General features: G+C 60.1%; 1 protein-coding gene across 1 annotated transcript in view; it reads left to right on the top strand.

Annotated features, from left to right (window-relative positions):
• The window catches only part of Phactr3 (phosphatase and actin regulator 3), a 119,878-nt gene that overhangs the window by 97,475 nt on the left and 7,108 nt on the right, over positions 1-15,295 (top strand). Inside the window, exons 8-9 of the mRNA XM_042699295.1 lie at positions 1,155-1,308; positions 13,957-14,012. Coding sequence (XP_042555229.1) covers positions 1,155-1,308; positions 13,957-14,012 — 210 coding nt within the window. The remainder of the gene's footprint in view (positions 1-1,154; positions 1,309-13,956; positions 14,013-15,295) is intronic.

Raw genomic sequence — 15,295 nt, forward strand, 5'->3', positions numbered from 1 at the left:
GACAGGCTGGGTCACAGGCCAGCAGCGCTGCCTCTCGGGGCGAGGGTCTGAGGACCCCCTCTGCCTGCACGCAGACAGCGCTCATCCTGCTTTGCATTTTGCTCTCCTGTTCTTTTCAGGTGATAGTGAAGCTTGAACCCAGGGCCTTGTGCTTGCTGGGCAGATGCCCTAGCATCTAGAGCCATACCTCCAGCCCCTTTTTTCATTGGTTAAGTTCCGAGGAAGGTCTTACTCCATGCCTGGTCTAACAGCTCCTCTGTGTCAGTAGCGAGGATAGGCTCGTGCCATGGTGCTTCCCTCGGGGCTGGGATAGCAGGTGCACACCACCACACACACCCAGCCACTGGTTGAGATGGAGTCTCTCACACTTCTTTGTGCCTGACCAGGCCTTGAACCACCATCCCCCAGTCCTTGCCGTCCAAGTAGTTTGAATGACAGGCTCAAGCCACCTCACCTGGCTCCATTTCCACTCTTAGTAAGTTCATTCCACTGCCCAAGAGCCTTCCCATGCTCTCATTTCAATCCACTGATTTGGGGGCCATGAAAAGTCCAAAATCAAACCCCGGCCCTCAGACCCAGAGCTGTCCGGGTCTCCTGCCCACCCAGTGGTGTTCCCTGAGGAGCTCGTTCCTGGGCTGGCCAGGTAGCTGTTTTTCATTTCAAAATAACACCAATAAGCCATTCCAGGGCCTCCCACCTTCCAGACACACGGGTTTCTTGTTTAGCCCAGAAGCCTAAAGAGGACCCGGGTCTGTGCCTCTCCAGGGTGCAGGGAGAGCGACTGGGCAGGCGAGCAGAGCGGAAAGATGTCAGTTGAAGGAAGAAGTGAAGCCAGCGGCATGAGGGCAGTGGAGGCTCTGACCCCGCCACCCTGGGCCTCAAGGAGGGGGCCGGCCATGCGGGAGGGGGTGGGCTACGCCGCCCCAGCAGAGCCCAGCTGTGGCCGGGAGGACAGAGCACAGAGCACCAGTGTTATTTCATACCATCAGTAAACCCTGGGGCAGCGGGGCAGCAGGATTGGCTCAGGTAACCCGGCGTCCGGCCAGCGGCCAGGGGCATGGCCCCGCATGGCGGGTTTTGCCCCCCACTCCCCTCCCTCCTCTCTCCTGCCCGTGGCTGTGCTGACCCGTCTCCTCTTCCCCGGGGTCTCTCAGGAACGCTGCCAAGGAAGTGCAAGAAGGAGCTGCTGGCCGTGAAGCTGAGGAACCGGCCCAGCAAACAGGAGCTGGAGGAGCGGAACATCTTCCCGCGGAGGACGGACGAGGAGAGGCAGGAGATTCGGCAGCAGATCGAAATGAAGCTCTCCAAGTAAGTGGGCGCTCCGCTGATCCAGCTGATCCAGCCCATATCAGGCTGGGCACCTGGCCTCGCCCGGCCGTGCCAGACACCAGTTGCAGCTGTGCCAGGCCGTGTGGTTGGCGCTTCCCTGGGTCCCTCCAGCCCCAAGCTGGACCAGAGCTCCCAGAAGCTGCTCTTGATGCCAGTGTTGGCTCAGACTTCCGTGGTGGGAACCAAGCTGCTCCCCAGCCCCAAAATGTGTATTTCCCATGATGATCCAAACTGTCTCAGACATTACGAATGCCCCCTGGCCCGATCACTCTCCCCACAGACTCTGCTCTGCAGGTGCCAGAATCCATGCTGAAGAAGTAAGGGTAGCAGGTGGCCAAGGCCACACTAGCCCAGGCTCAGGCCAGGGGCGGTCCTGCTTAACCTGCATCATGGTTAATGGCTCCAGCAGTGCATGGTCCTGTTAAGTTTTTCAGGAAAAACTTGACACCCCCTCCCTCCCTTCTCACTTTCTCTCTCTTTCTCTTTTTTCTCTCTCTCTCTTCCTCCTCCTCCTCTTATTCTTCTTCTTTTCTTGTTCTTCAATTTTCCTTCTCCTTCTTCTCTCTCTGTCTCTCCATCTCTCTCTGCCCCCCCTCCACACACACACACACACACACACACACACACACACACACACACACACACACACACACACACACATATTCTGGGGCAGGGTATGTACCAAGTCATCTAGAGCCACGAGTGAGTGCTAGTACCTCCTGTGGGTCCTTTGAGGGTCACAGCAGGGAGGCCCAAGGTCTTGGTGCTTGTGGTCCCTTGGGATCCACCCTGGGCCCAGGCGGGGCTCTGCCAGGACTAGAGCGGTCCCGGTTGACAGGTTGGTGCGTCCTGGTTTTGCTGTGTGTGTCCAGAGCTCCTGGCGTCCACAGCCCATGGTGCTTGCTCTGCATCCCAGTCCCCATCTGTGGACAGTCTGAGCAGGCAGTGATGGCAGGGCGGGGGGGAGCTTATGTGATGTAAGGGCCGAGGATGTGAGAGGGTGAAGCTCAGAGGCAGACCTGTGCATGGCACCAGGTGTTCTGCGTTCTGAGCCGGTGTCCTTCCTGGAGAACGGGGACACGGCTAGCTGCCCGCTGCAGTGAGCATGGCACTCACCTCCTGCAGCCTTGGTGGCAGGGTGGGTACAGCTGGCCTGGGCTCCCAGGGTGGTCATACAGGTGGGGGGCCTGGGGAACGGCCCGGCCTGGGCTCCCAGGGCGGTCATACAGGTGGAGGGGTGGTGTCAAGTGCTTTACCAGCATGCATTGCTCCATCCCAAGCTTTACCAGCATGCATTGCTCCACCCCAAGCTTTACCAGCATGCATTGCTCCATCCCGAGCTTTGCCTGGGGTGCGATTGCTCACTCCAGAGCTGCGCTGCTGGCTGTTGGCCGGGCTCAGGAGCGCCGGCCTCGGCCGGGCGACCGCTGAGGCTCCCACAGGCACCCCCACGCCCTGACCACCTCAGGAGATGACAGGGAGCAGACGAGCCTGCGTGCGCCTGGCTGGGTGCCGCGGCCTCTCGGCACCGTGTGGTGGAGGTTCTCCCTCATGACCATGACCGGGATTTGCGTGGCACATCCCGAACCTGGAAACGAGATTTCTAAGTTCAGGGTACGGCGTGGGCCGAGGAGCACTGCTGTACCGCCTCTTAACGCAGAGAAGCCGCCAGGCGGACCCTCTTTGTGTGTGCGTGCTCTTCTTTGGTGAGGGGAAGCTTTGAGTTTTAGGGGTGTCCGGTCATCACTGTGTCAGAAGCAGACACACACTCTTCCTGTGGGGGGCCAGGTGTCAGAGGTACAAAACCCTGGGGTCACGCAGAAGGAAGTGATGTCCAGGGGCGGCCATACTTTCTCTGCCCCCCTGTTCAGTCTGGCCATCAGACCTCTAAAGAAGCGATAGATGTGCAAATGAGTGCACAAAGCATTGTGTTAGTAAAACTTTATTGATAAACCAGGAAATGTTCCACAGGACAAGTCTGCTTATCCGCATGGTATCCTGTTTGAATGTCATTAGCGAGCGGTTAGAAGAGTTGTTTGTGCATCACAGCGTCCATGCCTACCTCCAACTGTGTGCATGGAAAATGTTTGTCTGTTTAATAATCAAACCAAGTTCTCTATCACATTGAATTGGAAAGGAATTGACTTATATGGTAAAGGAAATTGATGCTAGCGTTCCTGACTCAATTATGTCACAATGTGCCCGCCGTGGGCTGGGGACAGGGCTGTGGCTGGGCCGGTGCTGGGACAGGGCAGTGGCTGGGTCGGTTTCGAGGAGAGGGGCTGTGGAGTTCCTGCAGAGCCCTGATCACCAAAATTCACAGCACCAAAAAGCAGAGCCCAGATTAGCAAACATCACGGCACCAGAGTCTCAGGTCCTGGGCCTGGTGTACCCTCTGTGTCTGGAACCAGTGAAGGGTTGATACCTTGGACTAGAATATAATGGCTGGTCCCTGGACATTTATCACTGTGTTGAAAACCTGAAAAACAGCCCCAGAATTAGACACAGAGAAAGCAGCCATTAAGAGTCGGCCTTCTGGGAGGCCAGAGGCTGCCTCCTGGAGTCTGGGTGTGTTCTCTGGGGTCCCTTTGTCTGGGCCAGCCCTCCTCCCTGGGCTTCTTGCTCTGTCTCCTGCTGAATAATTCAGCTTCTAGTTGCCATGCCAACAGGACATCACTTCATCCTAAAGTACATGTGGTGTTTTCACGGCATCCTGTTTTTCCATTTCCAGTTTCTTGGTATATACCTGCTGATGCTCTTGTTCTGAAGTGCCTGCTGCCTCCCTGGCAGTGTCTGGCGCTTGGTCTGGGTACCACATGAGGTCAGTTAGCTTTGATGGCAGAGGCGTGGGGTGCTTCTTACCCTGAGTGTAGATGTGTGGATGGGCAGAGTAGACACCAGAGCGTGCTCACACAGCAAGCGTGTCCCGAGACCTGCACACAGGTGACTGTTCAGCCTCCGTCCTGCCTACGGTCTGGGAAGGGCATCAGGAACAAGGCCGGCTGTCATTTTCAAAAAATTATTTTTGGCAGGGTCTCACTCTGTAGCCCAGGATGGCCTTGAAACACCATCCTTTGAATGCTGGAATTGGATTACAGGTATGCACAACCATGCTGGGCTGTCACTTTTATTTCTGTTGGTCGTGGGGCTTGAACTCTGGGCCTGAGCGCTGTCCCTCAGCTCTTCAGCTCAAGGTGAGCACCCTATCACTTGAGCCACAGCGCCACTTCCAGCTTTTTTCTGCTTGTGTGGTGCTGAGGAATTGAACCCAGGGCCTCATGCATGCGAGGCAAGCGCTCTACCACTGAGCCACCTTCCCAGCTCCCTGCGCCACCTTCCCAGCTCCCTGCGCTGTCACTTTTACGTGCTGACTATCGGCTATGATCTGAGACAACCCATCATCATTTACGTAATCCACTCAGTGACCCGTGACCCGGGGATGCCATCACCTCCCGTGGAGACACGAGAAAAGTGATTATTAGGGAGAAGTTGAAGCACCTTGTCAGGGCTGTGGAGAAGAGCAGCCAGCTGAGGATGGGGGCAGGCACAGAGGGCAGAGACAGCGGTGGGCGAGGCATCCTGGACAATGAGTCTTCCACTTCCCTCAGGCCTGGCATTGAGTCTTCCTCTGTTGGGTTGACATCAGCTAGGTGCATTCCGCCCCCAGAGAGCACTGCAGGTGTGTAGAGCAAAGGACACTTGCACCTGTGTTAGGAGGGGATAGAGGGTGATGGGAAGTGTCTGCTGGGGGTGGCGGGGAGGCCCTTGAAGAAACTGTGCAGGGCCTCCTGTGTGGACGGGAGCTCGAGTCCCCGCCCCCACCCCCACCCCAGCGGGGTGCTTCGGGCAGCTCTGCTGTCTCCCTCGGGGCCTCCACTGGCTTAGGAAGCAGAGAAAGACTGCATCTTCCCAGTGCCTGTGCCCGTGCCCTGGGCCAGGTTCCCTGTGAGTCTTAGAGGCTCTGGGCGTGGAGCAGGCTGCTCTGCTGCTCTGGGCATGCTCTGCCCACAGGACCCTTGTGGGCATCAGAGGAGGCCACAGGTGGCCATTGCTGATCTGGAGGTCAGCCTCGTTCCCGGGCTGTTTGGTGGTGGGGCGGTTGGCGTGTTTTCCTGGGCACTGGGCCAGGCGCTCTGAGTGTGAACCAGCCTCCTCTCCATCCCCCTTGGGAGTCCTTTGTTCTGGGGCACCGTGAGCAGCTGATTAAGGCTCAGTCGCCCCCTTCGGGAATTGGCACTTAGCATGTTAACACATTAGTGATGTGATCCTCAGCTCTTCTGTACGTTTTGTTCTGTAACCAGAAAGGACTGTCGGCGCTTGGGCTGTAGAACACCAGGTCCTGGAAAACACCGCGGCGCCCTGCTGAGCTTGCTCTAGACCTGTGGAATTTTCAGAGGATGCAAGATGTTCTTGGGGGCAGGATGTGAGCCTGGCCAGAGCTGCTGGAGGGAGCTGGGATCTGGCATGACACTGCACAGGGCATGGCGGGGTGTGTGTGTGTGCGCGTGTGTGTGTGCGTGCTCGTGCGTGAATGTGTGTGCGCGCGTGCGTGAGTGTGTGTGTGTATGTACAGAATTTTTTTCCTAGGATCAGTAAAAGCAGGGTGACGACTTGTCATTATTCAGATGGAAGCCAGTACTGTCCAAGTGTAGACGCATCGTCTCGGGCCGCAGGCTGTGGGGCTGGACCTGGGCTGGGGCCGGGGTCCTCACTGCCCCCTCTCCCTCACCCTCACCACCTGTGGTGAGGGGGCCAAACTCACGCTGCGGACTTGAACCGCATGGACTCCGTCCCACGGAAGAGACGTGAAGCCACGGTGGTTCTCCTGACCCAGCTGTCTGGGGCAGAGACACAGCCTCCTCTGCCACCAAGGCTGGGCAGCACCAGCCCAGGGAACGGAAGAGGCTTCTTTACAGGGGTCTTTTCTTACCCACTTGCAACTTTATCATCAGTTGAGTGGCAAAGATGGGAACTTAGAGGAAATGGTGGCAGCAGCAATGAAAACAGCGGCTGAGAAATTCCAGAGCAAAACCACAATGGAGGGGAGGGGATGTGGTGAGGGCTGTGCAGAGCTGAGGATGGGGAGGGCGGGGGAGGGGATGTGGTGAGGGCTGTGCAGGGCTGAGGATGGGGAGGGTGGGGGAGGGGATACAACAGAGGGGACACCAGCCTCTGAGGACAGTAGGGCAGGGACTCACCACTGCCCGGGAGGCGGAGGGAGGCGGGGCTGCTTCCAGCCCCAGCACAGTGGCCTTTGGAGAAGGCGGTCTCCTGGTGGCCGCGGCGCTGGCGCCTCCCCGTGGCACCGAGGGGGGGCGTCCTGCCCAGGAGCAGCGCTGTCAGCAAGGCTCGTCCACTGTGTCCGCCCTGGCTTCCACCCTCGCCCTGGGGCCCGAGCCTGTCCCTCAGACCAGGGCCTGGGAGCCGAGCGTGTCCTAATGAGCAGGCCAAGTGTCCTGGCAGAATCTCATTACGGGCTGAACTTTCCTGGAATGGAGGAGGAGACATCTTGATCTGCCCAGAACTTTGCCCAGAATCCTCCTGTGTTTGGAAGCGGCTGCCCGTGGCGGTGTCTCCAAGGTGACCGCCGGGCGCTCGGGGCGTGCGCAGGGAGACGGCGGGTGTGGGTGTGCGCCACGAGCCTTCACTGCACCGCCCACTGCAGTTGTGTCTGCACACTGAAGTGTGAGCTACACATGATTGGATCAAGACTTAATTTCCTGCCTTACGTCACAGATCAGACATGACGCTGATGTTGCCAGAGAGGTTGGGGTGCACGGGCGGGCAGACGTGTCTGAGAGGGGTGGGTGTGCTCGGTCAGCTCTGCCCAGGGGGCAGCTATGGACGCCAGGGACCCTGCTCACGCGGAGCTGGAGCGCGGCCGCGGGCTGGGCGGCCCCGTGTGGGCTCAGCCAAGGTCCTGGCGGTGATGGGAGCCAGGCGCAGATTCATCGCAGGCTTTCAGGAGGCCAGCCTGCCATGGGGCTGGACAAGGGATGGGATGGAAGTCAGGGCTTCCGGAAGCTGCCACAGCTGCCCGGGCAAGAGGCTGGGGTGCTGGAAGCGGGGGGGGGGGGGTGGAGGGGTTGCGGGGCTGGGCCAGCAGTCACCCAGCCCACCTGGCCTTCTGCGGGGCCCCACGCTGGTCCCCTAGGGAGGACTCCTGTCCCCCTTCCTTCTCCCAGGGCACCCTGTTCCCCAGCAGCCTGAGATGCGTGTGCCGCGCCAACTACCAGTCTGACAGGGCCCGGGTGAGGGGCAGGGGCTGCCTGCCTGGTGGAGGATGGGCGTCGCGGCCCAGCACAGCACAGCACCGCGCAGCACAGCACAGCGCAGCACAGCGCATCCAGACGCCACCTCGCCTGGTGGAGGATGGGCGTCGCGGCCCAGCACAGCACAGCACAGCACAGCGCAGCACAGCGCATCCAGACGCCGCCTCGCCGGGGAATCCCGGGATCCCGGTGACTCAGGCCGGCTGGGGCAGGGCCTCCCAAAATAGCTGCAGCCTCTGTGGGCGCAGAGCCACTCGCTGCCAGCATCTAGCCTCCGCCTCCTTTGGAAGGAGTAGCTGCTCAGCCCTGCTCTGTGCTGAGCCGAAGGCAGCCTCCATCACGCCCGGGTGGCCTCCGGGATGGTGCACAGTGGGCTGTGCGCTGGGGGGGGGGGAGGGGGGGATCATGGCGTCTCATGGGAGTCAGAGCTTGGGCAGCCAGGCCTGCACCTCCCCTGATGCCCTGAGCCACACCCACTGGCCCTCCCCATCCTGGGACTCACCTGGGCCCTCCTGCTCAGCTTGTCCTGTGGGAAGGGCAGCCGGGAGGGCCGGGTCCATGCAGGGCTGAGAAACCGCCGTGCCAGAGGTTGTGGCTGGGCCCCAAGCCCTGTGTATCTCATTGGATCTTCGCCCTGAGCTAGAGACCCGGCACCCTAGCTGGCTGTTCACAAGAGAAGGCCGATGTGCAGGGAGGGACGGCTTGTCCACACCCCAGAGTGGGACTGACCGTCCAGTGGCCGCCTCACCTCCGCGGCGGCTTCAGCCAGCACCCTTGCTGCACAGGGCACTGGGAAGGAGGGCGGATGGAATCTGCACCCTCTCTCCCAGCTGTCTGGAGTTACGGTGCAGTGTTGTCATCTCTGAGGCACCGCAGTATAATAGAATGCCCTGCGCAGTCCTCCAGGCTGGTGGGACTTGGTATCCACCCAGCCCCTGGTGGCTACAGTTTCATTCGCTAGTTCCTGGGGTCTCCGATGTTTCAGCTCCATATCTGAGTGACAGCATGCGACATTTGTCCTTCTCTGTCCACCTTATTCACATAACAGGGCAGCCTCTAGATCCAGCCACATTGCTACAAGTGACCGGATTGCATTCCTTTTGTTCTGGCGGGACAGTATTTCACTGGAGATGCCGGTGTGTGACGTGTGTCTGTCCCTCACCAGCGTGTGCTTCGGATGAGTCCTTCTCTTGGTGATCACGAGGCATCCCTGTGACCTGCTGCCTTGCCTTCCCGGTTGCTGCTCTGTGACCTTGTCAGGAAACTCCGAACCATTCCCCAGCGTGGCTGCACTAACCGACGGCCGTGTACACGGGCCCCGCAGCCTCCCTAGCATTTGTGATTGGTTCCTTTTTGATGATAATCATTCTGACTGGTGGCATGATTTCTCAAACTGCTGGGTTTTTAGTTCCTTATCTATTCTAGGCACCAAGTCTTCATGGGATGAAAAGTTGGCAGACTCTTTCCCCATCTTCTAGGATGGATTGTCTCCTTTGCTTCTGAGTTTGATGAAATCAGTTTTCTTTGGTTGTTTGTGCTATGTAATATGCTTGTCCAAGAGCCCCCTTCTCAGACCGGTACCTAGTGTTTTCTTTAGATTGTCTTCCAGTGTTTCATAATTGGGTTTTTGTGTATTTAGAATGCAAGTGGATTTTGGTGTGTGATGGGAGGCTAGTCAGGCCTCACCTGTCCATGCGTGGACGTCCGTGTTTCCTACACCCTTTACTGACGGCTCTTACGTCTGTTCTTGGCACCTCTGGTCCCTGTTTATCTATTGTCAACTGTCTTGATCTGGACATCTTGCTTCCCTCGCTTGGCAAGGTCTGTGGTCACAAGGTCTGTGTATGAACAGAAGGTGGTTTCTGCAGCCATGCTGAGTCTTGGGAGTCATAAGGGGACATGAGCTCCGTGTCCCTGGTCTTCCACGCTCAGGTGTGGAGACAGCACCTGAACCGATTCCGTGCTCCCGCTTTATGCCCAGTGAAAAGACCAGTCGTGGGAAAGGGCAGAGGAAGGCGGCCCTGGGAAGAGGACATGTCAGCCCATCTCCAGCCCTCTGTGGGCGCAGACCTGGGGCTCAGGTTTAAAGAGACAAAGCACTGAGGGGTGGGTGAAAGGTGTGCACAGTGAACAGTCCCCTTCACCGGCTCCGCCTGGTTGACAGCGATCTCGAAACGTGTTACCCATCAGCGCTGGCCGTGGCGTTCACTGCGATTGCAGAGGGGCAGCCTGAGATGGTGGCTTAGAGCAGAGTCTCGCCTTTATTCTTAAGGCAGTGGTTTCAGCAAAACCTGTTGGTACCTTTGACAACATGCATATGAGTGTCTAAGGGAGGAGAGTGTGTGTCTGACAGAGCAGGGTGTGAGTGTCTGAGGGAGGAGGGTGTGAGTCTGATGCTTGCGTCGGAGTCCCCGGCTGTTCCGGGGCTCGGGCCAGCGCAGAGGCTGCAGGCAGGATGGACGTGGTTGCCCTGTTGTCTGAAGGTTGGAAGGGACCTGGGCCCTGTGCACCAGGGAGACCCCAGTGCTGGTGGTGGTGACGACAGCGGCGGTGACAAAGACAATGGTGATTCTGATGATGCCCACGATGCCGACGCTGCGCCGACGCCAGTGCCAGACCCCTTCCCACACTTGCCATCCTGAGCCCCGCTGGCCAGGGCGGGGCTCACCCGGAACTGCGCCTCCCATCCCTTTGGCTGCTTGACCTGGGGCCGTGTTTGTCCTGGCCTGACCCATGCAGACTCTCTTTGCAGGGTCAGGTATATGTAGAGGTGAACTCGTCCCCCGGGGGTCTCCAGAGAGGAGCCCCCCCCCAGGCTTGTATATGGAATGGAGACTACATGCTGGTATTTTTTAATGCCGCCGTATGTCTCCAGATACTAGTGGGGAGCCTAGTGATGGCGTCAGCGTGGTGGAGAGGGGAACGTGGTGGCGTGGCCACACACGCGCTGGTCACTATGGCCTGAAGGCTTTGTCCTGTGCACCGGCACCTCAGCTTACGGCTGCCCTGGAGCCAGGGCCGGCCCTATGGCTTCACAAGAGCTGGCCAGGTGCCCTGGTGCTGTCCACGCCGTACCGGCGTGGCGGCTGCTGGCAGCAGGAGAGTCAGTGCCTGGCGCAGTGAGGGGTGAGGGACTGGCAGGGCAGCCCAGCCCCCCGTCCCCCACCCCTATCCCTAGCCCATCCCCAGCCCCCAGCCCTAGCCCATCCCCCATCCACAGCCCCAGCCCATCCCCAGACCCCAGCCCAGCCACAGGCCCCAGCCCATCCCCAGACCCCAGCCCATCCCCAGACCCCAGCCCAGCCCCAGACCCCAGCCCAGCCACAGGCCCCAGCCCATCCCCAGACCCCAGCCCAGCCACAGGCCCCAGGCTCATCCCCAGACCCCAGTCCATCCCCAGACCCCAGCCCAGCCCCAGGCCCCAGGCTCCGGCCCCAGGCCCCAGCCTAGCCCTAGCCCCAGCCCTAGCTCCAGCCTAGCCTAACCCAGCCCACCCTCAGGCCCTAGCCCACCCCCAGCCCCAGGCCCCAGCCCAGCCCCAGTCCCTAGCCTAGCCCCAGCCCCAGCCCCAGCCCAGCTCCAGCCCAGTCCCAGGCTCCAGCCCATCCCCAGGCCGTCCCTTCCCCGGGCCCCAGCCCAGCCCCAGCCCCAGCCCCAGCCCCAGCCCAGCCCCAGCCCAGCTCCAGCCCAGTCCCAGGCTCCAACCCAGTTCCAGGCTCCAACCCAGTCCCAGGCTCCAGCCCATCCCCAGGCCGTCTCTTTCCCAGGCCCCAGCCCCAGCCCCAGCTCCAGCCCCAGCTCCAGCTCCAGCTCCAGCTCCAGTCCCTGCCCCTGCCCCAGCCCCGGCCCCTGCCCCAGCTCCAGCTCCAGCTCCAGCCCCAGCTCCAGCCCCAGCTCCAGCCCCAGTCCCTGGCCCAGCCCCTGCCCCTGCCCCTGCCCCTGCCCCAGCCCCAGCTCCAGCTCCAGCTCCAGCTCCAGTCCCAGTCCCAGGCTCCAGCCCATCTCTTCCCCAGGCCCCAGCCCCAGTCCCTAGCCCAGCCCTTGCCCCAGCCCAGCTCCAGCCCATCCCCAGGCCCCAGCCCAGCCCCAGGCCCCAGCTGTTGCACTCTTTCCTGTGGACTCGTGTCTTGGCCTGGACATGGGCGTGGCGGGTGGCCGTGTGCACGTGGGGGTGGGCTCTTGATGGCAGGCGACCCGCACGGAGGTGGCCTGGTGGCATAGTGAGCTCCACACCTATGCAGGAAGGAACCTCCTCCACCCAGAGAACAAAGACTCTCGGTAGAAAAGCGTGTGTGAAGGCAGGCCACCTGACATCCAGGAAGGTTTTTGTAAAGACCTGACATTCTTAGAGGCAGCCTGGAGATGGTGATGATGGCGATTTCTTGAGACTTTAATAAATTCCAAGAAAATGTCATTATAAAACACCTCCGTGCCCAGCCGCTTCCCACAACTCTATGACAACGTGTTGTTTAGCCCTCAGTGTGTCTAAGCTGCTCAGAGAAGCTAAGTAACCTGCCTGAGGACACACAGCTAGAAAATGTCATCTCAGACTCTGGTATCAAGAATCTGGCCTCCTCCACTGTGGCCGCCCCTCCTTCCTGGCCAGGGTGCCCTGGATCGCCCGAGGGAAGCCTGCTTCAGGACAGGCTGCAAGGAAGCCTCATCTTCCTGAGATAAACACGGAATACGGCAGCCCGGACACGGCTGACCTCCGTCCCGGCCCTGGAGCCTCCCCTGCCGCGCATGCCCACAGGATCCCGTCCACTCCCACGGCCCGGGTTCAACTCCAGCGACTCCTCACAGCTGTGCTCACAGCGCTCCTGCCCCAGACACCCCACCCCCGGGGCCTTGTGTCCAGCCGCCATCTCAAAGGGCCCAGCCAGCAAGGGCTCTGCCGGGCCGTCCTCAGCGTCCGCTTCCGCGGGGCCCTCTGCACCCACGCTGTATCACTCAGGGGCGCCTGCCCGGCTCCCTGGCACTGGCTGCCTCCCCCCTGTGTGGTGAGCCGCCGGCTGGGGCAGGCTGCCCACTGCTGAGCCCTGCGCCGAGGCAGGGAAACCTGTCTGGGTGACTGAGAGGCCCTGGGGCCTGGCTGGGTGTTGGATCCGTGCTGAGGAGCTGGCTCAGGATGCACAGAGAACTCCCGTGGGTTCAGGCCAGGAGTCGCCGGGGGGGGGGGGGGGGGGGTGGCGGGCGGAGGGGGAAGCATGGGCGGAGGGGGCAGGTTCAAGTCTCAAGGGACACAGAGACAAGAGATGCCACCACCACCCACAGACCCCAAAGACTAAGCAGGGAGGAGCCGACAGCACATCACCCGCGCCCAGCCTGGCTGGGGCGGGCTGCCTCACGCCCCACGCTTTGTGCAGGACCAGGGTTCCAGGAGATAACGTGCAGGCTAGGCGGAGCAGCAAGCCCCACAAGGGGCTGTTCAGTGCTCTGCCTTCGCCTCGCTGGAGCGGCGTGGCGCCGATCCAAGGATAGCATTATTTTAGTCACAAAAATAATTGGAGCTTGGCATTAGCTGTGCGTAATGATGCTTCCCTGGCTTGACAAGCTCTGTGCGTCTGTGCGTGTGTGCCGGTGTGTGTGTGTCTGTGCGTGTGTGTCTCTGTGTCTGTGTGTGTGTGTATTTTTCAGCTCTTGTGGGTTTTTAAATTTCTGCTTTCTTTGGCCGTATTCTCCAACTCCCCAAGTAAAAAAAATCACTTGAAAAATAGTGATTTGTCTCTTCCAGGGCCTGCTCAGTCTGGCTGGTGGCAGAGAGAGAGAGAGAGAGAGAGAGAGAGAGAGAGGAGGGAGGGAGGGAGGGAGGGAGAGAGGGGGGAGAGGGTGGGCGGTGGGCGGGCTCTGCTCCCTTCCCTTAGATACGCAAGCTGGGAGATCCCGGCTTTTATTCATGGCTGGCACCACGTGCCTTGCCGGGACACCTCCCCACCCTTGGCAGCCAGGCGGGAAGCCACACTTCCAGGCTGTCTCCTCCTCGCCCGCCCTCGCCTGCAGCCAGCATAGAGCAGCCCTGAGCGGCCGGCACCTCGGGCAGCTCCGTGCTCCGTGCTCCGTCCGCCAGCCCCTCAGCGCTCAGCATTGCGCCGCGTGGACGGGCTGGGCAGGGCGAGGCGCGGAAGATGAAGACCTGTGGGGCCACAGCCGGGTGGAGGACTGTCCCGGCGCTGGCCCGGTGACGGCGGCGCTGGCTCCCCCGCGGGAGGCTGACGATCCCACCGGCCAGAGACCCCTGCCATCCACCGGTCTCCTGGGGACGGGTGGCGGCCACCTCCTGCCCTGCCCCACGCGGAGTGGACGCTGCCAGCAGCCGCACCATGGTGCAGAATTTAATTGTGGTGTTTTTCCGCAGACGGCTGAGCCAGAGACCCGCCGTGGAGGAGCTGGAGAGGAGAAACATCCTGAAACGTGAGTAGCCTGCTCCCCGGGGGCTCCCCACATGCACGCACTGCACACACGCGCGCACACACACACACACGCACACGCACACAGGCACTCACACATGTGCTTGGCAGCTGTGAAGGCTGAGCCTCCACCGGCTGTCCAGGCAGCAGGTAGCCCTCAAGGATGGAGGGATGGAGCGGTCCCTTCTCAGGGAAACTCGCTCTCCTCCTAGCGAGCTGAAGAGATGAACCTGGGGGAGTCGGTGGCCAGCCTGGGGCTCCCAGGGGAGGGAGCCAGTCCCTTCTGGGTGTCAGGTCCGGGCTGCCCCGGCTGCAGATGCGCTTCCTGAGACAGCCGAGGCCGGGGCAGAAAACCCCCGGGGCTGGATGGGGGTCTTGGTTGTCCCTAGGAAGGCACGGGAGGAGCGGGAGGGAGGACTTGCTCTGGCTCAGCGCCTGGAGATCCAGGCCCCTGTGGACTCCATGGCTGAGGGTCCACCGCTAGGTAACACAGCCTGTGCTCAAACCCGCCTGCAGCCCTTCCATTAGCCATGGAGGATGGGGGAGGGAGCCGCAGAGACCCCTTCAGAAGGGATCTTTAGGTAGTTCTTTACCTGTTAGCAGCTTTGAGTTTTTTAAATATTTTCCATAAGCAAAGCTCCTGTGGCTCACACCTGTCATTCTAGCTACAGAGGAGGAGGCTGTGATCTGAGGATCGCAGTTGGAAGCCAGCCTGGGCAGGAAAGTCTGTGAGACTCTTCTTATGAGCCAGCTGAAAGTGGAGGTACGGCTCAAGTGGGAGAGCACCACTCTTTAGCAAAAGAGCTAAGGGACAGGCCTGAGTTTGAGCTCCAGTATCAAGAGCATGACTTTTAAAGTTGTTCCACTTCTTTCTATGATGAAGGCTGCCGAGATCTTCGGGGTTTTGCTTTATGTGTGTAAGCCTCTTTCCACGAGGTTGTAGCTATACCAGGGCTGTGTGGATACCATTAGAAAACAGACAAGCCCTGAGCCCTGAGCCAGGTTCTAGTTAACCCCCCCGCCTCCTCCCTACCTTCAGACTCCCCCCGCCCCCCGTGCTCTCCGTGCATCGTGGAAAATGTTTAGCCCTAAAAATGACAAATACAACATGGTGAGTGTTGTGTTCACGGGCTGTGTGCGAGGGTTTAAGGCAAACCTCCAGCTGATAACCTGCTCAGCCAAGCTGCTGGTTACCAAGTGGTTGAATTTTTAAATTACAAAGCCACATACAGAAAATTAAATCTTAGCAGCACTGATGGCATTTCAGAGCCGTGGTCTAGATCCAGA

This window comes from Dipodomys spectabilis, unplaced genomic scaffold (genome assembly GCF_019054845.1).
Source record: "Dipodomys spectabilis isolate Male_0828 unplaced genomic scaffold, ASM1905484v1 ptg000240l, whole genome shotgun sequence".
Classification (NCBI taxonomy): Eukaryota; Metazoa; Chordata; class Mammalia; order Rodentia; family Heteromyidae; genus Dipodomys; species Dipodomys spectabilis.